The following is a 27,712-nucleotide window of genomic DNA, read 5'->3' as shown; positions in this document are numbered from 1 at the left end:
CGATCTGCTTTACAAGCTATAGCAATTCTTTTAAAAAATTATTTATTATTGTATGTAACTCAAAATCCAGAACAGCTTGGGTAAGGGATTGTGTTAATAACAGTTTCCCATGAACTATGAGCATTTTAGGGGGAAAAAAACCACTCAACTGCAGCCAGCAAGGCAGTATCTGTTCCCAAAATATAGCTAAGAGCATGTGTACAATGCCTGGCACAGCAGATAAGACATCAATCAAGGGAATAACAACTTGCAGACTAACTGCTTGAAGGATGCTACCCAAGCAACTTCGACATTGATGAAGTCCATGCTTGATTATAATAAAAATGGAGTCTAGTTTGGGGTTTCATCAGAGACTAAAAGGTCTCGCCATGAAAGGATGTAAGCAGCACAGAAATGTAATTAGTGAGGTGAGATTTACCTCCTGTAACTTCAGGTGTCCACGTATGATCTCATTCTCTGCATTTCCTTCTTAGTTAATGGAGGCCAGATGACACGTACCTCCTCCCAGAAAAGCTGCCTACACTCTGGATTCATACAGCAAACTATTTTCTAAACAACTAGTTCAGTCGTAGAAAACCAAACCGCTGACAGCCACATTTAGTCAGATGAATCCCAAAGTTGCTGTAAATCAGGCCAGCAGACAATTACTACACACACAAAAATGACTCTAAATGACTTATTACCATTTAGGAAGCCACTGGAATCAGTCATTGTGGCAAGTTCTGTGAAAACACCAGCTCAATGCTAAACCTCACTCAAAATGCAAACACTCAGACATTTTTAGAATGGGAAAAGAGTAAAACAAAAGTCATTATTCTACCGTATGAAACCAGGGTGCTCTTTAAGACACTATGCAATCCTAGCCATTTCAAATACAATTTCAAATAAATCACTGAGTTGGAGAAATCAGAGGAAAGCAATGGGGATGGTCAGAAATATGGAATAACTTCCCTAAATAGACTCTTAGTAAATTGATGGGGGATAAACAGAGAGGTCTATAAAATCATAGATGGTGTAGAGGAGATGAGGGGGAAAACTGCCATTTCTCAAAATAAAAACTAGGAAGCACTACAGGAAATTATGAAGCATCAGTTTGAAACTGAACAAAAGGATGTTTGCCTTCACCATACTGTTCAGCTGAACTCAAGCAAGCACGACACTAAGAATGGCAAAAGCTTAACAAGGTTCAAAAGCAACAGGACAAGTTAATAGATCAATGGTCAGATCCATCAGCAATTTTTAGATGTCTCTGTTAGGATCCATGCTCAGGACCCTGAACCACTGACAACTGAAAGGCCGAAAACTCCTCATGGCTACTCAGCAAAACAGTGCTTAAAATTTTTTAACAGCTCCACCCAAAACATACTGATTTTTTCCCTGCTTTCTTCAAAAGAAGCTATGCGCTTCAACTTGCTACCTTTAAACTTGACCCACTGGAAAACCAGTTACCGTAAAACAAGCATAATCTCTGCTGTATCAATTACTAAAAGAAAATGAAGTGTCAGGAGTCCCTTGTACTTTTCAAAGTTTCAGGCAACTTGCTCAGCAAACAAGTGGAAAACCTACAAGTCAGAAATGTTTTGCCCCAGGCATTACCACAAAAGCATGAAAAGCCATCAAGCCAAATTGAAAAAGCTGCCCTCATCCAGCTACTCTGCAGTGACAACACACCACAGGATATCACTGGATTTATTCTTGCTATTGGGAGATGTACTGCTAAAGTGCCCCCATTTTCAGAAATACTCACATTTTTGATCCTTAATTTCTACAGCAGCCATTGCAAAGGCAGCGTGCCACGTGTTCAGCCCATAGAAGACCAGGATTCAAGCTGAACTTCCAAAAATCAGGCATAACAAGAGAGTAACTACCAGGTATGGAGGAACATGGCTTTTCAACAGCTTAAAATCATTTGGTGTCAGACTCATTACCAGGGCAGTCCTAGGCCTAGTTCTTCCATCAACAGAGATTAGATACAGGCACGTCACTTAAGTCTGGATTCATCCTGCCCATTTTTAGGCAATAAAAGTGCCCCAGTTCAGAGCCCAAGATCCCTCTATACTGATGGGGGGATACCCAGTAGAGAGGTGCGTGTCTTGCCCTGCAAGAAGTGGGATAACCCCAGATTTCACCTCTCTACTACAGAATTTTGTCTGAATAAAGGATATAATCATGGAGAGAACTATGGGACTCAAAGATCAAAAGAGGAAGTAGTTTTGAACGACTACATTTTCAAGCATTATGAGATTGATTATTCTAACACAGTATTCTCTTCCTAATGGGCACCATATTATTGCATTGACTACCGAAGACAAACTAGAACATAGAAGAATTACATAGACTCTGCTACAAGCAAATGGAGTCTCAACATGTCAGTGGAGTCTCATGTTACAGAATTTCAGCAAATCTAGCCAGCCCTAATCAAGGGGAGTTGAGGGGAACTTGAACTATGCTATAACCAAGTATTGGTGGATACTGAAGTGCCTCTCTTGGTCACCCACCAGCTGTTCACTCAAATTTGGACCCTTGTATATTTTTATGCACGTGTTTTGGGGTATCAACAATTCTTCGCATATAATGGGAAAAAACACAATTCCCCAGGTTTACAAGTATAAAGGTAACGTCACTGTTGATTGGAGTTGCTTCCAATTCACACCAAGTGACGTGGAATCAGGAATGCATCTGGGATTATATCAAACAAGGAGATTATTCCCCCCTTTCCCCCGTCAACTTTCACAAATCAGCAAAAGCCTCCAGTGTCCCAGAGAGGAAAGGGGCTGGGGGCCTCTGGGAGCAGTGGAAGGGCATCCACAAGAGTGGTCGAGAGCATCTCGCTAAGCCAGACATTTCATAACACTGCACAAATTGTACATCCAGCTTAGCGCGGGGATGCTGCAATGGTCTTTCACCCTTTGAGCCAATTGTTAGCTTTTCACAGGAACCAGCAGGGAAGCACATGTGAAACCTCTGTGGGGCTGGTGAGTGTCTCCATGCCTTGTGTGACTCTGCATGTAGATGAAGCAGCTTCGGCTTTCGGAGCTGCTGCTGCTTAGTTCTCAGAGAAGTCCTTTTCTCCCGCTTGGCTCCCTGCTGCGACAGTCCTTTTCAGTCTTTCTATCCCCCCCCAGTCTCTTCTCCTGCACAACACAGGGAAACTTGATTGAAATAAAGACCCAGGAGAACATGGTTTATTTTCTTCTCTTCAATCCATTTTAGAAAAGCTTTTTAATTGGTTTAAAAAACAGATGCTAAACAAAATGCAGTGTTTTTCAGTCTTCTTGAACTAGTAGTAATAGATACCACTATTTAAGCGTTGCTGAGTGGAACTAGCAAGCATGAGCTGTGACCGGGAATTTAAAGCAAATTCAGAGATGTTTCTAGTTTCTTTAAAGTCTAACGTGTTTACTCTCAAAACTTCTGCAAAGTACAAACAAGCCAGAAAGCCCAGAAAACCAGAAGCTTCAAGTATTTGCCCTTCCCATACCACGTTAAAATAATATAGCCTCAATACGAGCAGGGGAGTCTGGGAGGCAGCTTTCATAAACCAATTCAACAGAGACATATACCTCAATGCATAATTAATAAGATTTCATCCCAGAAATGTTCCTCTTACACACGTAGCCTACAGTAATTGTAGAAAGCTGCTTGCACATTAAGTATAGTCTCTGCAAGTGATGTGACAACACCGTGTGAATACATAATCTGGGCCACAAAGATGGGAGCAGCAGAGCTGCGCTGCTGAAACGCACCCTCCGCTTCCCACTCCTTGCTTGCGGTTTCAACTGCTTCGTTGTTCCCGTTTCTAAGCTTTTCACATCAACTCTGTATTTCAGGCCCCTCTGACAAGTGAAACGGTAAAGAGCCTGATAGCAATGGAGAACAGGTATTGTCTCCACAGCATCTTGCCAACGATTTCTCTCAGCACAGGGACACGTCTGGCATGTCCCAGGACACTCCATTTTTTACGAGGAATGAACCTAAACCATGATCCCAATCCCACAGAAATTCGTGTTGGTTTGACCTCATGGAGCAGGTTAGTACCACTGATGCTACTCATGTACATTTAAAGCATGTATCTGCATCTCAAATTACAACAAAACCCCTGAAACCAGCCATTACTTCCAAATAAATTGCTCCCCAAGGGAACCAGTCATCTCAGAGGGAACTTGGAAGGGTGTTGATTAACCGGCAGTATTATCTCCCTCATGAGTTTCTCACTTGAGCTTAAAAACCTCAAGAGTCTCCATGCCCAAATTCAGTCTTTTTCACAGTAAACATTCACAGCAGAAAAGGCCTTTTCCTGCATGACTCTACCTCTTATACACTGTTGTTTTTTTTAACTAAAAAAATCCCTACATGCCACGACTATCACAGGGAGCTCACAAGAAACAAACAAGCTAGGAAGAACCTTATCATCAGAACTGCCAAACTAGGTCAGCCCAAAGGGCCCGTCTAACCCAATGTCCTAATTTCCACAGTAGCCAATAGTGGACACTTAGAAAAAAGAAGAAAAAAAAACCCACATCATCAATCAAACAGTGACATTTCCTCAGAAAACTCTCTCTCTACCCTCCAACAATTTATGGCTTAAGTCACCGTAATATTGGCTGTCAACCCAAAGTCTTCCAGCCTCAAGGGCATTTCAAACATTGCGAAGTACAAATCTCTAGCAACATGCATAAACTTGGCAAATATCTGAGAGCTTCAAGCCCTGCATCCTGCTTTCAGGGAGACTTGGGTGCCAACAAAAGTGCATCTAAGCAGCAAAATACATTCAGAGGATGCAATGATAAAATGGACAATTTAATATGTTAAGTTCCTTTGACAACTGAACCAAATCAAGTTCTATTTTCCCCTATTGATTTATGGGAACAATCATTTCCTGGTACTGTGGAAATACCCAGCAATAGGTCAATGATTACATGAAATTATGACGATCAAAAATGGTTGTGCTGTTGCATACAGGCAGCCTTTCTGTGCCAACATGTGATAACAGAATCCAGGTTTTATGTTAGAGGCTTCATATGGCATAGAAAGCTCACTGGGAGAAATCTTTGCTCTCCCAGGTTGACAGTCACAAGGGGAACTTCAGGGCCTGTGACATTACAATTTAGTTCAAAGTTCTATATTTGAAAGGTCTTTTCACCAAACTCTCTAATGAAAACAATACTCACACATACGTTACTGTTTCCAGGATATTAAATATGACAAAAAAATTGAGTTCATCCAGGCTGTGCTTCTCTGCTTTTTCCTGACATCAACTTTCAAGGTTTTCCTGTTAATGTTATTTATTCATGCAGATACTTTCACACACACACAGCAGAATTCCAGTGAAAGACAGGAAAAATGGCAAACAAAAAAGAAGAGTCCCTGCCTGTTTGTCTCATTCAGTGCAAGCTTCAGAAACGTTATCACTTGTGATGTTCTTAAACCTCATCAAGCCAGAAAGTGCAAACAGACAGGATCAGCATGAGATGTAAGATCTTAAGCTTTCCTCACCCATTGTAATTATCACCTGATAATTTCAAGTTAAAAACAAATTAAAACCCTGATATCCACAATCATACATTACTTAGAAATTGATTTCTAAATAAGGAGGGAGCACGTGGTTGAGCCAGGGATTGATTTGGACTAAACGGTTCCTTAGTTAATCAGAAAGCAGACAGCTTGCATGTTTAAGTTTTACATGGTGAAGGTTAAAGTTCTCAGTATTTCTAGGGCTAACTGCAGAAGATTCAGCCCTAAGTAATTAGATAATTAAAGTTGAATCCTTTGTGGTTATCCTAGAAATGTCTAACCGAATGAACAGCAGCAGGCTAGGATTAACTTGACTGAATCAGAGACAATAGCACTAATACCACTGGCAGCACAGCAGCTATCAGCAAGACACAAAGCTCTCCACTGTCAAAATTATTATAGGAATAGAGCATCTCACCCCTCGATTACTTTCTTACCTGAGGGGGGGCCTTCTTTAGCAGTACAAGAAGGGCTTGCAACACCAGATTAGAGAACCGTGGTCCAATTGGGACATAATCTGAAATGAAAAATGCATTTTAATGCCCACTAAGCAGGTGCACATTTAAACCACTTCACTGTATCAAAAACAGTTCAAGGCTCCTGAAGTAAATGGTTCCACATCATTTCCAGTTTGCAATATTTCAATATTGCAAATATTTCAATATTTCTGCACAGCACGCAACACAGCGCTCTCTCATCGTCCTAACTCACCTAGAAGTCTCTCAATGTCATCCACAACAACACAGCTGAGTTGGGACTTGTACGCATCATCAAAGATCTAAAAAACAGCAAAATGACTCATTGTTAAATCTCAGTAGCAAAACTACAATAGTCAGGATAGGACCTGTTGACGCAGTTTTTGGCTAAACACAGCAGTATTTAGAGGAATAAACAGAGAATGAAAGAGGTAAGTACCAAGAGACTGGAGACTCCCTGCATTTAATAAAACGCTGCCACATCAATAAATTCAGAGCTCAGTTTTGTTCATTTACCTCATACACTTTGCAAAAAAGCCAGCTGCCCTGCGTTTAATTGTAAGCAATGCACAAAATAGAGCACCTTTCCTCTGTTTTTTGGAGCTGGGGCAATGCTGCTAATATAACAATACACACACAAATCCCCCACAACTGTAATGCAGTTATGAAGCTTTTCTACCCAGGCTGGATATTGGTTACTTTTCATAACAGCATACTGCAGGGAGAACAGACCTACTCAGGTACGGATCAAGCCTCCACATCACCCTTTATAGAGCAGCAAACCAGCATCCTGCAAAGCTTTGGATTTAAACAGTAAGTAGCACCAAGGACATCAGTGGTACTGCAGGCCTACCTCCAGCATTCGCTGATTCAAGTGAAGTCCAAAAGGCTCCTTTTTGAATCTAAATTACAAACTGGGCTTCCAGCTATGAGCACATGAGGAAAAATGGCAAAGAAAGAAGAGTCCCTGCCTGTTTGTCTCATTCAGTGCAAGCTTCAGAAACTTAGAGCTTCTCTTCAGAAACAAGCTTCTCCTAGAAACTACACAATCTTGCAACAAACTGATCTCGGAGTAACATTTCACTTACATGCTTCATTCAGTATCATTCAGCTAGAAGACTAAGTGCTAGCTTGCTTCAGTAAATGAAATCTCCTTCCTTCCACCTGGCTACTTGAAATTGTTTAAGATGTTCAACTTGATTGCATTCCCCCTGCTGTCCAAGTTGTTAAAAATCTTGTTTAACTAAACATTACCACCTCAAAACTGTTCCTAGTCTCATTCAGGCAGGATCTATTCTTTCCAAGTGCAACCCTAAGCCCTTCCTGTCTTCATCTTTGCAGACAGAGCTCCAGACTTGCTCATCATAGATCAGGTGTTTTATTCCACTGTTAGTCTTGACTACACATCAGACCCAACTGGGACAGAGCCTTGAAATTTTCCCTGAGTCATTTAGTGTCAGTGCCACAAAAACATCCATTCAACTTTATAAATAAATATATGCACAGGAATTTAGGACCTACAGAGAGCAGAAAACACAATGACAAGGGCAATTCACTTTTCCGTCCACTAGAGAACATAGAATTGGATTGTAATCAAGCAAAAGAGTAGGACGCATAAGTACCTTCTTCATAGCTTGGCACTTGGCCGTTTCAGAAAATCCGATCATCTTATCAGGAGAACAGATCTTGATAAAGGGAAAGTTGGATTTTTCTGCTATTTTTGCTGCTAAAGCAGTCTTCCCACTGTGGGGGGGACCTGAAACAAAGGACAAACATAATGAAAAAACAAGGGAGAAAACAGGTCTGGTAAGGCTCAGCACGGATGATATCTGACGCCTGTTCATAATATCATTCAGAGGTATCTGCATTTTGAAAGGACATTTTCTTCTACTTGCAGAAGGAACACACTAACTCCTAGTGCAATCCAATCCTCCAGATGAAGGAAATTAATACTATTTGAGCACATGCAGACTGATTTGCCATGAAACCAACACAAAAGAGGACATTACACATTTTGTAGGACTGGCCACTGCACCAAAATTAGCATGTGTTTGTATTTTGGAGAAACTTCTTGAACTATGTTTATGCCCCTTCTAAATATGATTTCTGCAGGTACTGTGGCAAACCAGTCAACAGCATGAATGCCAGATAAATACTGACAAAGACAATTTGTTATTTGCCTGAATTCACACCAGAATAATTCAAACAGAGACCAAAGACACATCTTAATCTATACATCCAATATAAATCAATTTGGAGTGCAAGAAGGTATTGTATACAAGCGATATGTTGGCCACAAGCCCACAGAATTATTCAGGGGATCTATTCAAGGTTAATTTCAAAGCTACAGACTGCTAAGCAATAGTGGTAATCCACATTTTTTGACTTCAGGAAAAGAAAGAGGGAAGCGCTAAATAACAGACTCTACTCCAATATGTGTAACGTAGATATTGGAACTAGTTTCCTTGACTATTCATTGTCAATAACAGTCTAGATAGAGGGCAATCCACCTCTGTCCAACAGCAGACACCTAAACGTGGCCAGATGAACTGTTGTTTGAACTCAGCTAATTACACTGATGAGCTCTCCAGTGACTTCAAAGAGAATTTAGGCAACTAACTCAGCTAGAGATGTTTGCACTGTAAAACATCCACATTTAGGTTATTAACTGGGTACATTCACTTCTCCATTGTTCCAAGAACAGGATTTCTCTCAGGCTGAGAAGCCAGTTTTAATATCTAAAGCAATTTCACCCAAGTAAAAGGAAAGAGACCAATTCTATTTTTCCTCCCATGTGTTTCTTTTACGTACAGTTGCAGGATATAACAGATGACCACTTGGGCAACTGATAGGAATAGTTTACAGAAGTCGCTTGGGTTTTTTTATATATATATATTTTTCTTAAATTTACCTTCTAGAAGAACGCTAACCAAAGGAGTGCGGTCACTGTTCTTAGTTTGTTGAACAAGCAGCTCCCCATCATCCAATACCCTTGTTACTGGATCACCCCACTTAATAATACCATTCATGATGTAGCTTGCATAGTCTTCTTGGTTGGTTCCAAATGCCTGTATTAAGAGAGGGAACATTTATTTTACTGAGAAATTTTGCATCACATCAGAAAAAACATGAAACAATTAAACATCACCGAAGTGACCAGGACCAAGACTCTGGAAGATGCTTAAGTGAGACAGTCAGTACTGGAAGACCCATTGGTGACACACAGCATTTCAGTTCAAAGGACTGAACACTGAATACTGTTGGAGACCATGCACATTTAGAAACATCTTTTCCTATACCCTTAAAACAAATTCTAATCAGTGCAAGTTGCCAATGGGTTCTGAATCCATGCCGTTTAAAGACAATTCTCAAAAATGAGGCTTAAACCTCCTACTACAGTCCATATTAAAGCTGTCATTCATTAACTGAAGTAGCCTAAAAGGGAGAGTATACATACAACAAGGAGAAGAAATTCCAAGTTGCTCTATTTGTTTGTTCTATTCCTTTTTATGATTCTTGCATGCAACAAAAGGTACAAAACAGAGCCTTAGCACTGCAGGCAGAAGGAGGCTCCCTACTTTCATTCCTACAACACAGGACACGGTATGTCAGCCCATGGCGCACCATTGCATGTCTGATCCCAGAAGGAAGTTGCTACCTCATGTCATTAGCTGTACTGGGTGACTGTTACAGAAGTGACATAGTGCCCACTTACTGGTTTGATATCATTCTCCAAAGACGCAAAGAAGTCTCCTCTTGTCACACGCAAGCTCTCTGCCTTCTCCATATCCACTTCCACTTTGTTGCTGGCCTAATAAAGGCAATAAAAGACATTTCAGTACAGCAGTACCACACACAACCCCTTATCAACTTCCACCCGCGGATCCAACCTTGTAGTTGGTCTGTGTCAATAAGAAAAATGCTTCTTAACAGGACATTTGTTGGGCATGTGCTGCATACCACTGGAGCAATCATCATCTTCACAGAGCCACATCCATATGCCAGCCCCACAAAGTCATTAAGTAACAGTTGTTCCACTCCACTGGGTGGAAAGCTGAAGTGAAGAGTATGGCCATGACACCACATTTCAGAGAAGCCATCCCAGCTAAGAACAGGATGGAAGCTCTGCACCATCCTTATTGCTTCTGTGCTACCTTGACTACATAAACCAAGTGTCAGTGAGGCTCAGACTGGTGCCCAGTGTGGGACTGATCTCACCTAAGTTTAAATTGCTAAAAGCTATTGGAGTTATGTAGGTTCCCTTTACAGCAGGGAACTACTCTTTCCATTTAGAGGCTGTAGAAAAAGTTCTTCGTTATGCTTTCTGGGTGCTGGATGGGAAGGTGATGAAGCCTCCTTCATTGTGTGACTTCTTTCAGAAAGACAAATTAAAGTTTGGTTTAACCCAACTCTGAATCTACCCACACCATCTTTGGCAACTAAGCCAAAAATAAGAATTATTCACACACCTCTATTTCAGGAGGTTTTGGTTTTCTATTCAAACCATGTGCTTTCCTCTCCGTACAAGAAAGTCTTTAAGGGGACTGGTAAATATTAGATTTCTTTCTGCTTTGTCTTTTTTTGCTTCAGTTCAACCAAAGGCATGAATCTTCCCAAGGTAGCGCTATCAGTATTACTTGGAATAAATAAGCTGCAGTTAGCTCCACTGATATTGCACTCCTTTCTAAATGAAAAGCATCACCTTTTTACCTTCTGCCAATCCCAAACCGTCCAGCAATATTTAAAAGCTAATGATTGGAAGCAAATACACAGTAGAGACAGCACTACTGCAATCTTCTCTTGTAAATCATTTCTCAATCACAACTACAGGTACCACTAGGAGGAGGCCCAAAGTTGCTCACACTGGAGCCAGAAGAGGTTATTAATTCTTTAAAAGAACTTGAGAGTAGCCTTTAAAGCTGGAGACTTTATTCAGATGTCTGTAGACTTTAAAGACAGCTGTAGATGTATTACTGAATATGGCTGCAGCTCCACAATATGGAACGGCTCCATTTACTAGGATTATTTGTAGATCTGCAAGTATATTCATTGCCTTGGGCAGCAATCAGGAATTAAATGGATTTGAAACAACTTTTCCACTCAACGGCATACAAACACTGGCTATTACATACTAATCCTATGGGTGCAGTCTGCTGAGGATCCCGAGTGGAGTTAGAGATATCAGAAAAAGGATTAGTCACAAGAGGGGCAGAAGTTGATCTGTGAAAAGCAATTCATCTAACTGTTAAGTGGTAAGGCAGAAACCTATTTTTAAGTAGCATAGAGATGAGGCAAAAGATCTTCATTCTTTTCCTCCAAAGTGCAGCCTTGAAAGGCTTTTGATAATTTCTGAATTTCCCAATTATACCACAACAAATTTCTCTAGATTCCAAAACAAGTATAATTTTCATTGAAAGTTACCTGAGTCTTACAACACCACCTGCTTCTACCTGAGAGTGTAATGGCCCTACATTATACTCAGGAGGTAAAAATTTAGGATTTCAAGGAGTTTCTTGGAAGGCATAGCAACCTCTATCACCTTTGCCTATGACCGAGGTGATGGACAAGTCAAATAACTTTGACCCTCAAAGACCTGTCTCAGAGACATTCTCTTCTGACTAGGATGATCTACAAGAACAAGGAGTAGTGCACTTAAGCATGGGAAGGAAAAATCATAATAAAAATAATCACATTATGTTTGTCTTGTAGAGTAGCAAATGCAGCCTCTAAACAGCAACCTCAGGAACTGGCCAGTAACACTGTGCCAAACAAATAACTATTTTCCAGAGGACAGCTGAAATGAGAGAGTCCCTTCTCACAAAAACACCTACCAAGCAGAAATAAAGGATGCCAAATATATCAAACTAGCGTATTACAGGCTGATCACTCTTCTACTTTCCAGAGGGAAGTGAAGGTACTTGAAACACTACTAATACATTCCTGAAGTTGTTTGTACACTTAAAAACAGGGGTTTTTCTTTCTTTCCTAGCCTTTAATGAGTTATATGTTTTAATTTTTAAACACACACACTTTGAGAGATTATCAGAAGAGTTTAAAAGATTCAGAAGAATAATGCCCCTTGATTTTCAATTTGTGCTCTTGCTTCTCGTAGGTGTTTCTGAAAACTAGGTCAGGCCTATGATGTATATTTTAAATTCTGCAGTACTCGTAGAGGAGAATAAAATACCTTAGTGCATCATTTAGCTGAAGACATCTTCAGAATAAACAATAAGATTATCCAAAAATACTACGTCAAAGTGTTTAAAAAGAAAAACAAAGCGTGGCCGCTTCACATTTGGAAGATACATACATATATTATTAAGATGTCAATCACACACCAACCTAAAGGAGGGGACTGCTCTTTTACATTTATGCATTGCCATTTTCTCTTCTCCCACTGTGACATTTTGGCACAACAGGGAATATATCAAAACACTAATGGTCCCCAAACTCACCCAAAATTCAAGCATTGAAAAAAAAATCAACTATAAGCAAAATTAATTATTTAAGGAAAATGTTTTGCTTGTGAAGGGATGAAAATACCTCCAGAGGTGCTGATTTTTTTTTTTGAGACAGAACACAAGAAAATGAGAAACGGTTGACGTTTGTGTTTTTTTGCTAGAGGAAACAATTAATAATTTTTCAAGTATTACGGCTATACAAGAAAAATTAGCAGAAAGAGCCATTTTTCCTTTAGAAAGAGTGCTCCCAAGAGATACAAACATCTAAGCAACCAAATGATTTCTCTTGCTTAAATGAAAGCATGATTTGCTTTCCTCATATTCGAGGCTGAACAGACTTTTTACTTAAAAACATACCGGTGCTGTGGAATTGATGTCAAAGGCTTTTCTCTGCAGTAATTCACACCAATTCTTGGCCACTAGAGCACAGGGGCTGTGTCTTTCAGCCTCCTTCTTCACGAACTAATCATCTCGTATTTCAACACCATCGAATACTGTGGTTTGCATCTGGATTAATATAACCTGACATTTCACAGTCCCTAACGCCTTTCTAGTTAAAGATACACTGACGTCCCATAATCAGCAAACATTGGGAAAGCAAGGCAATGTTCCTCTAGAATGGAGGGAGCTGAGAACATTACAAGTCTCTACGCACACTGAGATGATCATCAAGTGAGTTCCTTATTTGAAATGGAAGACATTATACAAGTCCCTTCTGAATTCAACCAAGATTTTAGCATCAGTGACATCTTGAAGTAAAAGATTCCTTCCACAGCTTAAATACTTATTCACACAACGCGCTTCTCCTTTTCCTTGCTTTGAGCATGGCCCTGCTGGTATCGTTTGCTGTTCTCCGAGTTCTTGTATTAGGAAAGAATAAACAATCATTCCCCATTCACTGATTCCAATCCAATCCAAAACTATTCACATACTTTTCATAACCCTTCACCATATTTTTTTCAGGCTGAGAAATCCTAGTGTAACCATTCTTCCAATGAAAACCCTCCCATACCTCTGAGTTTCCCTACTGCCTTTCCATACCCTAGTTCTACCATAACCTTTTCAAGGTGGGTGTCCCAGGACTGCACAGATTCAAATATACCAGGGATTTTATCCGTGACATAATCACAGCCTCACTTTTGCTCTGTATACTTCTCCCAGTAAATTCTAATGTTGCATTTGCTTTTTTCACTGATAAGGACTGAGCTGCTATTTCAAGTTCATTATAACTTCAAGAACTTGCCCCCAAGTAATGGTCAGGTCAGTCCCTATCACTGCCTATACCTTTTTGAATTTTCTCTCCCCAGTGCACACTTAAATTCACTGACTACATCTTGTGCACTTGCATTATTTCAAATGCCTTCTGCAGTTTTCCATAGGTGGCCTTCATCTTTATGACCACAAAACAGCTATGAGCTTGTAACCTTGCTTCCCCCCCCCCCTCTTTACAGATCATTTATGAGTATATTGAGCTGCACAGGCTCCAGCAGAGATCCCTCCCATACAACTGGCTGTTCTCACTTTCACCTCTTACCTCCTAGGTACAATCCATAAACTGAGCTCAAGACCTTCCTTTCAGTTTTTATCAAAATACATTGACAAACAATCACCTTCCATTCCCACTGAGCTATGCAAGAGCCACTTGGAGGTCAGGAGATGAAAGAGGTAATTCAGAACCATGTAAAAGCACAGTGAAAAGGTGGTGTCCGTAAGAATTTCATCTCCTAAGGTATGCTGAGATGCCATTACCCCTTTGGAAGTAAACATGCAAGAAAGGACTCCAAACATAATTATTTTCCCTTTTTTTTCCCCAGTGAGAGATGACAGGACTGACCTTAATGTGTCTGTTCATAGCAGTAGACTGAGCAGCTCGAACTAAACCTTCTAATTCAGCACCACTGAAGTTTTTAGTCTCAGCTGCCAGTTCTGCAACGTCCACATCTTCAGCCAGCAGCTGGTGTTCCCGCATCCGTACTGTGTGGATATGAAGAATCTGAAATCGACCCTTCTCATCTGGCAAGCCTGAGATTTTAAACAGAATGCATGTCATTCAGTGCCTGAGCACAGCAACTGCAGCAAAGCCTTTCCCTCTCCTCAATGGTCCTACCTCCAAAGGCTCTTTCTCAGCATGAGCAATTCATTCTTACAAGTAGAATATTTGACAATGCTTTTTGTTTGAGAACATTCAATTACACTAATTATCCTCAGCAAATTGATGAGCATCACCACCAAACTAGAGAGAAAAAGTGGAATGCTTAGTTTTTTTCCCTCAGGGTTCCTCCAAGTTGGTTGCTCTCAGGCTTCCATACCAGGAATTCACCTTACACAAAGGCAATCTAGTCAGTCCCTTGGCATCCCTAAACCCAGTTCCTACCTTGTAATTATCATAGAATCGTTTGGGTTGGAAGGGAACTTTAACGATCTAGTCCACCCCCTGTGCCACTGGCAGGGACATCTGTCACTAGATCAGGTTGCTCAAAGCCCCGTACAGCCTGACTTTGGAAATTTCCAACGATGGGGCATCCACAGCTTCTCTGGGCAACCTGGTCCAGTGTCTCACCACCCTCATAGTACATTTCTTCCATATATCCAATATAAACCTACCCTCTTTCAGTTTAAAACCATTGTCCCTTGTCCTGTCACTACAGGCCCTAGTAAAAAGTCGCTCTCCAGCTTTCTTATAAGCCCCCTTTAAGTACTGAACGGCCACAATAAGGTCTCCCCAGAGCCTTCTCTTCTCCAGGCTGAACAACCCCAACTCTCTCAGCCTTTCTTCACAGGAGAGGTGTTCCAGCCTTCTGACCATTTTCGTGCCCTCCTCTGGACCCACTCCAGAGTGTGTACATTTTCTTTAATCTTCCTTTTCTGACCAATGCACCTTTAGAAGCCCTTCTTATTATTCTTCGCGTCCCTTGCCAAATTCAGCTCCAACTGTGCCTTAGCTTTCCTGATCCAATCCCTACACATCCAGGCAGTGTCCCTGTATTCTTCCCAGGATACATGTCCCTGGTTCCACTGCCTGTGCATTTCCTTCTTACACTTCAGTTTGACCAGGAGGTCCTTACTGAGCCATGCTGGTCTCCTGCCTTCCTTGCCCGATTTCTTACACATGGGAATCAAGAGCTCTTGTGTGCTAAGAAAAATGTCCTTAAAGAGCTGCCAGCTCTGTTCTGCTCCTTTATCCCTGAGGGCAGTTTCCCAGGGGGTCCCATCCTAATTACTTAATCAACTGGAAGTTCACTCTCCTACAACTCAGGGTCTCGACTTGACTCTTCACCTGGCCCATACCATTCTCACACAATATTCATTTTCTCCAATTGAGGTGATAGTTTCCCAGCTTGCACCTTAGCAAGTCCCTTCTAAAATGCATATAATGGAAGACACAGAAAAGACTTTTTGTGAAAGAACGCATAACAAGTCAGTCTGGCACATCATCATCTTGGTAAAACCATGCTGTTCTTTAGCTCACTTTCCAACCTACCTTCACAGCCTTTATTACAAGAACCTGATAATTAGCACTGATTTAGTGTTTGTGCTGAGGGTATGTGAAAAGACATTTTAAAATGTGCATAGTCCCCAGCAGCGTTCAGGCCTTATCATCTGATCATTTATTCTAGGGATGTCTTGCTCAGTCCCTGGAATCAATTTAATCTAATTAACTTTTATCAACTAAAGATGCAAGTACTACACCTGCAATACAGTCTCACCTGGGCTTACTTATACCAGTTGCTATTAGGCATTTGTTTTCAAGTATGAGATTGTTCAAAGGCGACTCTCACTGTGGCTACACTTCTTCGTCCCTAAAACACACTTTCTTTATTGAGTCTTTCCTTCAATTCCTTGTGGCTGTGTTAGTTTGTAAAGACTGTATCTGGCTACAGCTTTTGCCAATACTTATTCTCTCTTCATCAGCCTGACTTCTAATAATTCTCTATGTACTGCTATACACTTCTTTTCCCAATTTTCCTTTTTTGTGTATTGTGCCAGGAATAGGCACAAGCCTCTTTCAATATTTCTTCCTGCACCTAACAAACGTATTAGTCTCTTAAGTCTCCAGCATATTTGAAACCACCCATGCTGCCTGTGCTCCACAGCTAGTGCTCTAGCTGAACCTCTAGTCCAGTCCACACATCTTGCATGAGCTACATGCACAGTAATGCCCGATACAAACTGTTTCCTACAGTACTCAAGGACAGCATTAGCTCTGGAGTATCAGCATCAGCTCAATGCCCGGGTTACCTCTGCGGCTGCCTCAGAAGTCATCAGCTTCACTTCCTCATTCCTTCTTTTGCCTAAAATCTTTCCTTTTCAGCTATCACAAAAACTCTTTCCTGTTTCTGGCTCTTTCAAAGAGTGATGTTACCCTTTAAGGATAAGGGAAAAAATCCCTAGCGAGCTCTTAAGATTACATTGATAGATCAGATTTCAAGAGTTTCCTGACAGTTCAGACCAGCATAGACAATTACAATTTTGCCTGCCACTCTAGTATGATATCATACGATTTTTAGGGTTATATGGACATTTTCATCTGATTTTCTGCAATTGAAAGGAAACAGACCATATTAATACTCATGGCCTTGCTTGTTCCTTTTTTGTGACTCACTACAGTTTAAGAATTTTTACCATTATAATAGTAGGTGCCTAGCTCAGAGCATAGAAAATATTTTGTGACATTTGCATGTCTGTGGAAGGTTAGGGGAAAATGTTTTATGAGCTCTTCCAAACTACACATCTGAAACCGCGTTTCCAATCTTTAAATTAAACATGTATCTCAACCAATTTGAGTTTCTCACTGCAAGACAGCATCATTAAGCTTTTAATCAGTCCCAGGCTATTCTCTATTCAAACATTCTTCTATGAATTGTTAACCTCAGCACTGAGCACCACAGTCTAGTCACCCTTTAGACTCCACCATGATCTTTACTGATCCAACTTCTGATCTCAAATGCAAAGTCAGAGACTTGTTTTCATAAATCTAAGAGAATCTGCCCTTAATTTCTTAATAAATCCTACATTATCAGATATTCCATTATTTAATCTGCATTGGTGACAGGCAGATGTGTACAATTACAAAAGTCCCTTTTAAGTTACTGACAGATAGCGTTCTTTTCCAGCTCACTAGAATAAATGGCTAACAGAGCTCTTCGGCCCACTTTTAGTTCCGTTGATGCAAGTAATCCAGACCTGCTGATTTCAGAAACCAATAGCCAATGCTATTTAATATTTGCAGTTCCTGCAGTGAAAGTCACCATTACCACTTCATGCAAATAAAGTGATCTGCCCTTCCTCCAAGTCAAGAATTGCTCACACACTGTACTTGCCTGCTCTACAAGTTCAACAGTTCTGCAGTTTCCACCTAGGAATGATCTGGTGCCATTACTTGGCTCCTTTCATTCATGCAAGAGATTCAGGGTCCTGCCTGCCCATACCTATCCATTCTGCTGGACAGAAACTGATACCAGGTCAATGACTTATCAGTACGTAAGTCTAAAATGGCATTTTAATTTGCTGATTAAATTTACATGTAATATTATGAGGGAGCTGCATGAAGTCTAGCACCTATGCCACCCTGGTTAATTGTTCACACTATGATATATATTTGCTTTACCATTGTAAGTACATGTGAGCTTACATATTGCGATACGCTAACTTGCTTACCTATCTCCATTTTCACCTCCAGTCTCCCCGGCCTCAGCAGGGCCTCATCAATCAGGTCAGGTCTGTTGGTCATTCCTAAATTAAAAGTTAAAAACAAAATAGGCATTATCTGAGTTTACTGAGTGGGTCTCCAACTCCTCAATAAAGCCCATAGAGCTAAGAAGATACCTCAAAGAGTCTCAAGAAAACAGACAAAAGATACCCATCTCCAGAAATACTGGAAAAGTCATGCCCTGAAGTAGAGTCAGGGCAACAGGGATCAAACCTGTATCTGTGACTGTATCTGCAGGGCTCCTGGCACCAGAACAACTAGACAACACAGCTAGAGAAGCCCCACTCCTTCATATGCTGATACATCAACAGATATCATTCCTTGCAAGTTTTCTTAAACTATGAAACACTCGTTATCAAAAGCTAAAGGAGGAAATTGTTGAAAGCAGCAATGTCAGCCAATTTCAGCACCATCTCCCTTTAAATCTGCTACTGATGCTTGTTAAATAGCAGTCATTCAGTTTGGATCAGTCCAAACAGATCCCATGCCAGTAATGATAACTTAGTTGACCTGCAGCAAGCAAAACATCAGCAGTTTTCAACCAGACCCCATAACAGGGAAAGTAAGCACCATCATACCAATCACTAGGATGTTATTGAGCTGCTCTACTCCATCAATTTTAGACAGCAACTGGTTTACAACAGTATCATGGACTCCAGTGCTACCCGCCATGCTTCCTCTCTGCTTGCAGATTGCATCAATCTCATCAAAAATGATGATATGCACGCCGCTGTTTGCTCCAAGCTATTGGAGAGAAAAAACATGTCAGGAATGCCACATGTCATCGCTGAAAGCAATCCAAACAAAATAGTAACTTCTCAACAAGCTCAGCCACGGAGATACAGAACATCGATACCTCCAAGTGGTTTTAGTATCACATTATGTATGTATCGGACCCCTTTCCAGAATAACATCTTGCCGTCCTCCAAAATTGCGTGGTTGGGGGGCTTTGCCCAAACATAGGACTTCACAGCTGACATTGGTAAGAAAAGCAGTGTTTCAAGGAAGAGGACTACACTGAACGAGAAAAGCGCAAGTCCAAAGCTGGAACACACAAAGGGTCACAGTACTCAGTATCTGGGAAAGCCCTCCAAAAGGGAGACGAAGAACAAAGCACATCTGTGGAGGGATGCACCCAATGTGGGAAATACCCCAGGTTGTACTAAAGTTAGTAAATATACAGCTTGCCAGAGTAGCTTTGTTCTTAATATTTTTAAGGAGTCCATTTGTTCAGTGCCAATCAGGAACAGAACTGCTTATTTCCAGGTTCACTCAAAGGTGAAGCAGTTGCAGCTGGTAAGAGAACAGGATACTTTTTGTGACCGTATTATGAAGCTTTTTCCCTTCAAATTCCACCTCTAAAACATCTTTTGTGGACAGTGGAGACCATGTTAACACTGGGTAAATGTGCTGTCACTGGCAATCTGCCCCAGACACAAGTCATTACAATACCAACCTTTTCGAGACCTTTTTAATCTCACAACTTGTCATCAGGACCATCCCCTCCAGCCAATATAAAGTCTATTTTAACAGGTGTGTTATTGAAACGGAAAAGCAGCTCACAGCTTTCGGTTATATTGCAACAACCACAGAGAAGGAGATTGTTTACATCAGTATGGGTTACCGTGCAAAGCTGACTTATTGATTAATAAATATTTTGCAGAAGGAAACTAAATTATTTCAAGCCACTAGCAAAATCTGCACTCTTGTTAGGTGTAAATAAAATTAAAGGGATACAGTGTCCTTTGCTAATGTCTTCTGAAAAGACTTCCCTCTATCTAATTGTGACTTGCCTGAAATTGTATTTTCTTTACCAGAAAATCTTGTCAAGATTAAGTGATCCACAGCAGAGAAAAATTGCCATAGCACACATGAAATAAGTATTTACACCTTCAAACTAAAGATTGGGCTTTTGATAGCCAGCTAAAGTAATGGATAAAAAAAACAAGTTTGGAAAAAACAGAATCTTTATCTCCACTTCCAGTTTCAAAGATCTATACTCCCTAGTTTCGAGACACCATTCTCATCCATTAGTGTTCTGCTGAGAAGAAATGATGTATCGATTATAACACTTCAAGGATTATAATATACTTATACTAATAAGCCTCTAACCCGAAAACCTGAAACCGTGAAAGCTTATTTGAAATTCATCCTGTGTTATATGCCACGTATGTATTTAGGAGCAAAAATCCAAATAGATTAATTATATCTCCCCCACAAAAAAAAAAAAAAAAAAAGAGAAAAAAAAGAGCAAAATTTTTGCAATCCTACTTTTAAGCACTTTCTGAGCGGGTGACACACCACATAATACAAAGCATAGCCCAAATAGGATGGACCCCACTGTATTACTTTAAAATAACTCTACATGGAATTTAAACAAACTGTCCATCTTCAGCATAGCTAGCTAGAAGACCAGCTACCTTTTCAGGTTCTAAAATCATTTTTTCAACTGACATTGTGTGAATCTGTAGAACACTAATATTCAGTGACTTGCAAGGAATAACTATAATCACAAGCTAAGCAGTGACTCAGTCTTTTAATGCAAGCAGCAATTTTCTGATTATAAACCTCCTTTCCAGTCATTCTTTAGGCACATTCATACTGACCATGCTGTTTATCTATGTTTGCATTACCCTTCTTTGTTCTTCTTCTGCATCAGCAAACAGCTTGCGGATGTTGGCCTCAGATTCGCCCACATATTTATTGAGGATTTCTGGACCATTGACCACCTTTGGTTCTCTGGCATTCAGCATCTTGCCAATCTGTCTCGCCATAAGTGTTTTACCACAGCCTGGAGGTCCGTACAAGAGAATGCCTTTCACATGCTTGCAGCCTAGAACAAGAGAGAACAAGTTTAGAAAGCAGGCTTACAGTGGAAACAGCAATATAGTAAAGCGGGAATTGCTGCTTACAGTAGGGGTGCTTTTACAGGGATCTGGCAGAGATGTGCATTAGCCTTAGCTCTGCTCGGTGCCTTTATCAGTGAAATTCAAACACAGAATTGCCAGACTGGATCAGAGTCATTCCAATGATCTGGCAACGGCCAGGAAAAACAACCCGTAGAACAGCACAAATGCTCTCCCATGCATTAGGCATGCTAAGTTAATAGCTAAGGACTGAAAGCCTGAATTGTAACTTCTGGTTAGTAGTACAAAGCAACAGAGATCACTTGGTAAACATATGAACGTGTTTTCAGTTCAACAAAACGCAAGAGTAGGTCCCAGGGATGCTGATCATCCCCAGGTAATGTGGGGCTGCAGATACTTTTTTTTTTACATCACTATACGCCCTGAACACCAAGCAAAGATGCACTAGCAATTTAGGACAAGCATGTACTGCATCTGGTTCATTTCTCTCTTCTCCTAGAGGGACACACAGTGCCTACAAAGGTAGCCTTCCTTCACAGAAAAGTTTCAACTGAGTTTAATTTTCAGGTATGTAAGGAAAATGAAGCATTAGACCCTCAGTTACTCAACTGGCGGTGAGCTCCCAGCGTAGACATAGATCAAACACATTAATCTGATTCTTGAAAGGGAAAACAAGGAATATCATGTAGTAACGCCTAACTTTTTACCCCTGTACTGGGCTTTAATGAGTCCCGTGTAACACATCTAGTTCTGATTCCAAGTTTATAGAACAAATATTGAGAAAACTGAAAAAGGCTTCTAAGAACCAATAGAACCATCAGCCCAAAAAGCTTGACCTGTAACTAGAAAGACCTGAAAAATTCTAATTTATTCAAATAACAGGACTTTGATCACTGTGCATGAGCATGGGCATTTAAATTCTCTCCTCTAGGGAAACAGAGTGTACAATGGATGCAAGCTAATGCTGGGCACATCCCAGTCAGCAACGGGCACAAGTTTCCTAAGTGTGCACACAACTCCTGATAGAGGTTCCCAAGTGTGAACAAGAAAGGTTTCCCTGAAGGATTCATTTTTGATATACAGCCTGTGAGCCCCAGACATATTTTATCAATTGTCTGAATATCCTTATGCCTGAATATTTCATGCTGTGCCTTATACTATGCTAAGAGAGGTCGTGGTACCAGCACGTGTCTACGATGGAGTTTGTTTTATTCGTTTAATGGGACTATCAGCATTTAGACAAGATCTAGCCAGACAGAAAAAGTAACTGCATCAAGACAAAACCTTTTTCCTGGGAGCAATCCAGAGGGGCTGGTGTTGGAAAACCCTGAAATAGGAGAGCAGAGATCATGTATCAGCACCAGGTTTTAAACACTGAGCACCAGACTCAGGGAAAGCCTCAAAGAAGTAGAAAGCCACAGTTTCATAGAAGAGGCATCTAACTACAAAAACAGCAAAGGAAAATAGAAGTTACCTAGAGAAGAAAAGACACAGGAGCTATGGACTGCCCAATTTAAAAGACATGTACAAGACAGATTCAGGAGCAGAGCGAGTTTAGATATTGTCTGGTCACAAAGTGGTGAGGAAATAGAAGAGAGAAATATATAACTTATTTTGTCTAGATCTTTGTATTTCCAGCAGACCTCCTTTTTCTGTTTTCCAGTTGATATTGAAGACCAAAGAGTAAACACAAAACTACGAATAAACAAATTGATTTTCAACACTTAGGACACAGCAGGTATTTCAGTAATTTATTTCTTCCTACACAATTTCAAGCTCAATAAAAAGTATTAGTTCCTCACTATATCTCTTCACTTTGCCCACAGAAAAGAAAGATGTGCAGATAGCAAAACACTCAGCCTACATACTCATACTCAAGATGTCCTCATGTTTTAGACCATCTTGGCCATACACGGCACCAACAAGTTGACAGACTCCTGCATCTACTGCCCTTCCTCTAGAGTAATAACTCATGTCACTGTCATCCTCACCGACCAGACCGGTGAGGACATCCCAAGGAAAGAGACCTTGAGGAAGCCACTGTAGCCTATGGGAAAACAGCACATTTAGAATCTGCCTCGACAAAAATCTAGACTCTGAACACAGGCATTTAATTACAGAGGTAGGGAATTCAGTAGCACCTTCTCCTTTTCTCTTGCTCTATCTGACTGCTGCACAAAATCCCTACACATGTGCTCCGGACAACAAGCAAGGAACACAAGATATCACTATATTTGAAGATTAAAAAAACATATCTTTTTTTTCTAGAAAATTTATCTAAAACCTTAGAAATCTTGAAGTATTAATTGTTTGAGGTAAAAAGCAACACATTAATTAGTGGAAACTGCTCCATGCTGTAGATGACATTCATAATGCATTCCTTTTATACTACATTCTTGCAGTTTCGACTTTTTTAAGGATGCAAACCAACCAACAAGAGTCCTGCAGTGCTTAAGATACACATTAAAAGCAAAAACCAAAAAAGTAGCAAATTGATGGCACAGAGCTCAGACTGAGAGGACCCGAGTTCAGTTTCTACCATCATCAAAAGGTTAACAAGCTTGGGCACATCAAGTTATTTGTCACCCATGGGACACCCACAGAATGACTTCCCTCCTAGTTTCTGGCTTGTCTCAGCTACGTGGTAGGTTCACCCCATACAACAGAGTCCTCACGGCTGCACAGACCTCACAGCAATGTTCTGCCTTGAAAGAACAAGTACTTTTCTCCTTTATTAACTTACCGATACTCAACTGTGATTTCATTTACTCCCGAATATTACAGAGATAAACAATTAATTTCAATCTGAATAATTGCTCAATACAAAATAATTTCTATTATCCACATGCACTGCTCTCTCTCTCTTTCAGGTGGTTCATCCACCAAAATGAAGTTTCAGGAGAGCATTGCTATGAGGAGCGTCTGATCCTTACCAAAACCCCAGAGAGCAACAGTGCTGCATTGAATAAACACAGTAATAAAGCTGAAAGATTTTTCTGGGCTTCTCCACAGACAAAAAATTCACTACAAAAATCAAGAGATCTAGCTAAGAAGAATTCATTAGTCAACTTTCAGGCATCTACGAGTCAAAAACATAAACAACATATACTGTCAGTAAAGACAAATTTCACACAGGAACGAATGAGGCATAGATAAATTAAAAGCTATTCCTGTCAAATCAATGTCACGAAAGGTATTGTTAACGTGTTTCACGGAGGAACATGATCACCTATGTAGCCAAACAGCACAAAGCAGGATTTCGATGATGAGTGATGCTTTGAAGGGAAATCCCAAGCAAACTGATGCTCAGACAGCTCCACTGTGCTCAAGCAAGAGAGGCTATCAAAAGGCTACCGGCAAGTCAGGGCACATGTACACAAACAGGCCTGGGACCATCCTGAAAGAGGCAGGAAAATTGTACTGGAGAGTATCATTTTTCTCTAGTATGCTTTTAAAAAAAAAACACGAAGAACAGCCTGGTCCTATTTTTTTTTTTGTTTCCTAGTTTTCCTGCAATTCACAATCTCTCTCCTAGAAGGAGGTACAACCTAGTTATACCCACTAGAAGCTTCTCTTCTACAGCCCAAAAAAATTGAGTTTCTTGAAAAGCCCTCTGCATGAGCTCACACAGCCTTAGCAAAGGGCTAAGGCTGTAACACACTGCACCTGAAGTCTCATCTCCCATAGTGGGAACATATGGAAAGCAAAGGGCAAACCGGCATCATTACAGCTGGACGACTCTGGTGAAACAAGACAGCCTTTGGACAAATTTGCTTAGAAAGCCTCCTAGGATTTTCACCCTCTTCCTGTTCAAACTTGCTTATCATGAGAAAGCATCATCTCTTATCTAATAAATAATAAAAATAAAGGACAGAAGCTGTTGCAGGAAGAAAGAAGGAAAGAAAGAAAGAAGGCTGGTCAAAGGTAGGCCACTGCTTCAGCTGCCTGCTGAAGTCCTCAGCTGTACCATGCCATTAGCTACTCACCCCTCCAGAGCAAAAATACCAGCTCTGGGACACAGCAGGTTCCCAGAGACAACTTGACAACTACCAAACCTTACCCTGACAAGCTCAACCAGTGTTGAGTAGTCCATGCTCAGTCTTTACCAAGTAACAACACACGTGTGCTCCCCCACATCTGAACATCAAGGACATTACTGATCATCTGCTGCAAGACTTGGTTGCCACTGAATGGGCAACATTGAGAGCTGGGTCTCAGTCAGGTGGAAGAACATTCCTGAAACCAAAGCAATCAGTTCCTCTTCAAATAAAATTGCCACAAGCTACTCCAGTAGAGACTTCCCTGTATAGCTACCTTCACCTGGCTAAAATTAAAGTTTTAAACACAAGCAGGACTTTATTAAAATAGACAGGTGATGACAAACTACAAATGTTATGTCTCAAATCACAGTGGGATCCTATGCACCACACAGGAATTTTGATTAAGTTTATCTTCCCTTTGCTGATTTCACCAATGCAGCCCAAATGTCAATACTATTATGAGAATCTTATAAACACAAATTATTAGCAGCGCAGACATCTCTAACTCGTTCAGTTTACCATTAGGACTCCAAATCAAAGGTCATTCCTGTAACATGATACTTAATTATGCAATTTAATGACATACAGTTAGAGGCTGACTAGGTATGTTAACAGGAACTAAAATACACCAATATGGCAAACATTATACACAAAATATCAGGGAAAAATCATAAAAACTGGTAAGAATGGGAGAGTTACTAGTGTTACCAAGAGAAGTCAAACACTATTTTGAACCAGAATGTCACTTACCCAAAGACAAGATAAAGTTTATTTGTTCACCTCTCACTATTCACTTTTTTTTGAAAGATCAGAAGAAATGTTTTAGTATAATAGGGATTTTCTACTTGGGAGTGTAATTCCCCTTTTAATTAAAATCAAAGCATTCTGGTGTGATTGTATCACTCAGATGCACCTATCGGGAATCTGCATCGATAGTAAAGTACCGATCCTGAATACATCAGGGAGAGATGCTTATCTTTGCACATTAATCTTCAAGCTGGTTAGAGTAAGATCAGGGTTCCCAGACTTCACCTGCCACACAGACAAAATTTCCCCAAAAATATAGTTGGGTGGAATTTCCCCCTCCTCTCGTCCTGTAAGCTCAGCATTATTCCAGCCTACATCACTGCCTCCAGTTAATCTTCCTGTAGGATTTACGTGCTACTGACAAGTAGCAAGACTGAAGTAACTTGTTTCTGCTTTTAATCCAAAGCTGAGACAGGCAAAGAGCTACACCTGAAACAGAAATTTTTATTTTAAGTGGACTCTCAATAGCCAGTTTTCGTGATCTATCAAATCATTTGCCACTGTAAAGAGAAGACAACCAAGTCAGTAAGTTCTTCCTAGATCTTTGAAAATAGCTTTCTCATCGTATCTTGTTTGGCTGTGAGAAGTTTAATGCGTGCATATATAAGGAGGCAATAACTAGATTTATGGCAATGGCAGGACATTTATCAGTTTCTGATGGAATGTGATAAAAATGAAAATAAATCAGCTTTAGAGAAGCTTCCAACGGAATGCCTTTGGCTACACAAACAAAATCATGACTCTCAGGAAAAGGGATTTTGATAAGAATATATACAAAACAAACCAATCTTTAAAAGAAGTCATCACTGCAGCAAAAAAAGAAAAAGAGTAAATGCCTCTGCCTCTTAACAGAGGAGCTACAAAAATGTAGCTAATTTAAGACAAAGATTATGCAGAGCTGGTGGATGGATTGCTGAACACAGCAGCTGATGTTTACAGTCATACCCCACCTGGATGTTAATAGCCATAAATCTCATCAGCATTTTCTACTTTTTTTTGAATAAAGCTGGATCATTTCTGTCTACTTAGAAAGTCAACATGATGTAATTTGTAAACGCCTTATGGAACACTTACCCACAGAGCATTACAGAGTAAACAAGTATCAACTTAACAGGGTCACTGGGATGTCTCAAGGCCTGTTTTTCCAGATAGAGGAAAAACTGTGGTTGCCCAGCGGTGGTGACGATGCCTGCTAACTAACACCACAACTGCAGCCATATGAAGTGAGAGCAAGAGTCCTCTCAGTATCTGGTGATGACTATGGCCATCAACACAGAAATGCAGAAATTCCTTGCAGCACATTTGGTGTAAAGCCCCATCCCTTCCTTCCAAGCCTGCCATCTGCGGCCTTCACTTCACATTTCCACGTTCCTGTTTTGAAAGGGAGAACATTTTTGTTTCCTGGCCATGCGGACTTTTGAAGCCCTCTCTCTCATATCCCTCCCACTGGTCTCTTTCCAAGGCTGAAGATCTTCAAGCCAATTCACACTATGTACAGAAGCTTTTCTGATGCGACCATCCTGATGCCCTCCTCCACAGTTTTTCCAGCTTCACTGCATCCTTTCTGATACAAAGGCCAAGACTGCATCCAGCAAGTCAATACGTGAACAAACTACAGATTTACACAGTGGCATAATTATGTTCTATTTTGTGGGGTTTTATTTAATTCTTATTAATAATTACCAAATTCAAGTAGGAATTGACTGACCCCTACTGAGCCTTTGAGCAATTGCTTTCGTAGATCTCCTATAGGCCCAAAATTTTGCTCAAGTGAAAAATGAGCACAGCTAGCATCTTACAAGCTGTGATTTTCATGCACACCGTTTTTCACTGATCA

At 40.5% G+C, this 27,712-nt stretch overlaps 1 protein-coding gene across 2 annotated transcripts in view; it reads right to left on the bottom strand.

Annotated features, from left to right (window-relative positions):
• The window catches only part of NSF (N-ethylmaleimide sensitive factor, vesicle fusing ATPase), an 81,534-nt gene that overhangs the window by 13,967 nt on the left and 39,855 nt on the right, over positions 1 to 27,712 (bottom strand). For both annotated transcript variants that reach the window (XM_076356560.1, XM_076356561.1), the window contains exons 9-17: positions 20,795 to 20,994; positions 18,740 to 18,905; positions 18,110 to 18,184; positions 14,286 to 14,473; positions 9,706 to 9,801; positions 8,902 to 9,058; positions 7,613 to 7,746; positions 6,226 to 6,292; positions 5,952 to 6,031 (exon numbers count right to left, since the gene is read on the bottom strand). In XM_076356560.1, the coding sequence (XP_076212675.1) occupies positions 5,952 to 6,031; positions 6,226 to 6,292; positions 7,613 to 7,746; positions 8,902 to 9,058; positions 9,706 to 9,801; positions 14,286 to 14,473; positions 18,110 to 18,184; positions 18,740 to 18,905; positions 20,795 to 20,994 (1,163 nt within the window). The remainder of the gene's footprint in view (positions 1 to 5,951; positions 6,032 to 6,225; positions 6,293 to 7,612; positions 7,747 to 8,901; positions 9,059 to 9,705; positions 9,802 to 14,285; positions 14,474 to 18,109; positions 18,185 to 18,739; positions 18,906 to 20,794; positions 20,995 to 27,712) is intronic.

Source organism: Aptenodytes patagonicus, chromosome 20 (genome assembly GCF_965638725.1).
Source record: "Aptenodytes patagonicus chromosome 20, bAptPat1.pri.cur, whole genome shotgun sequence".
Classification (NCBI taxonomy): Eukaryota; Metazoa; Chordata; class Aves; order Sphenisciformes; family Spheniscidae; genus Aptenodytes; species Aptenodytes patagonicus.
Note: the sequence above shows the minus strand (reverse complement) of the source record. Positions and strands in the feature narration are given on the sequence as shown.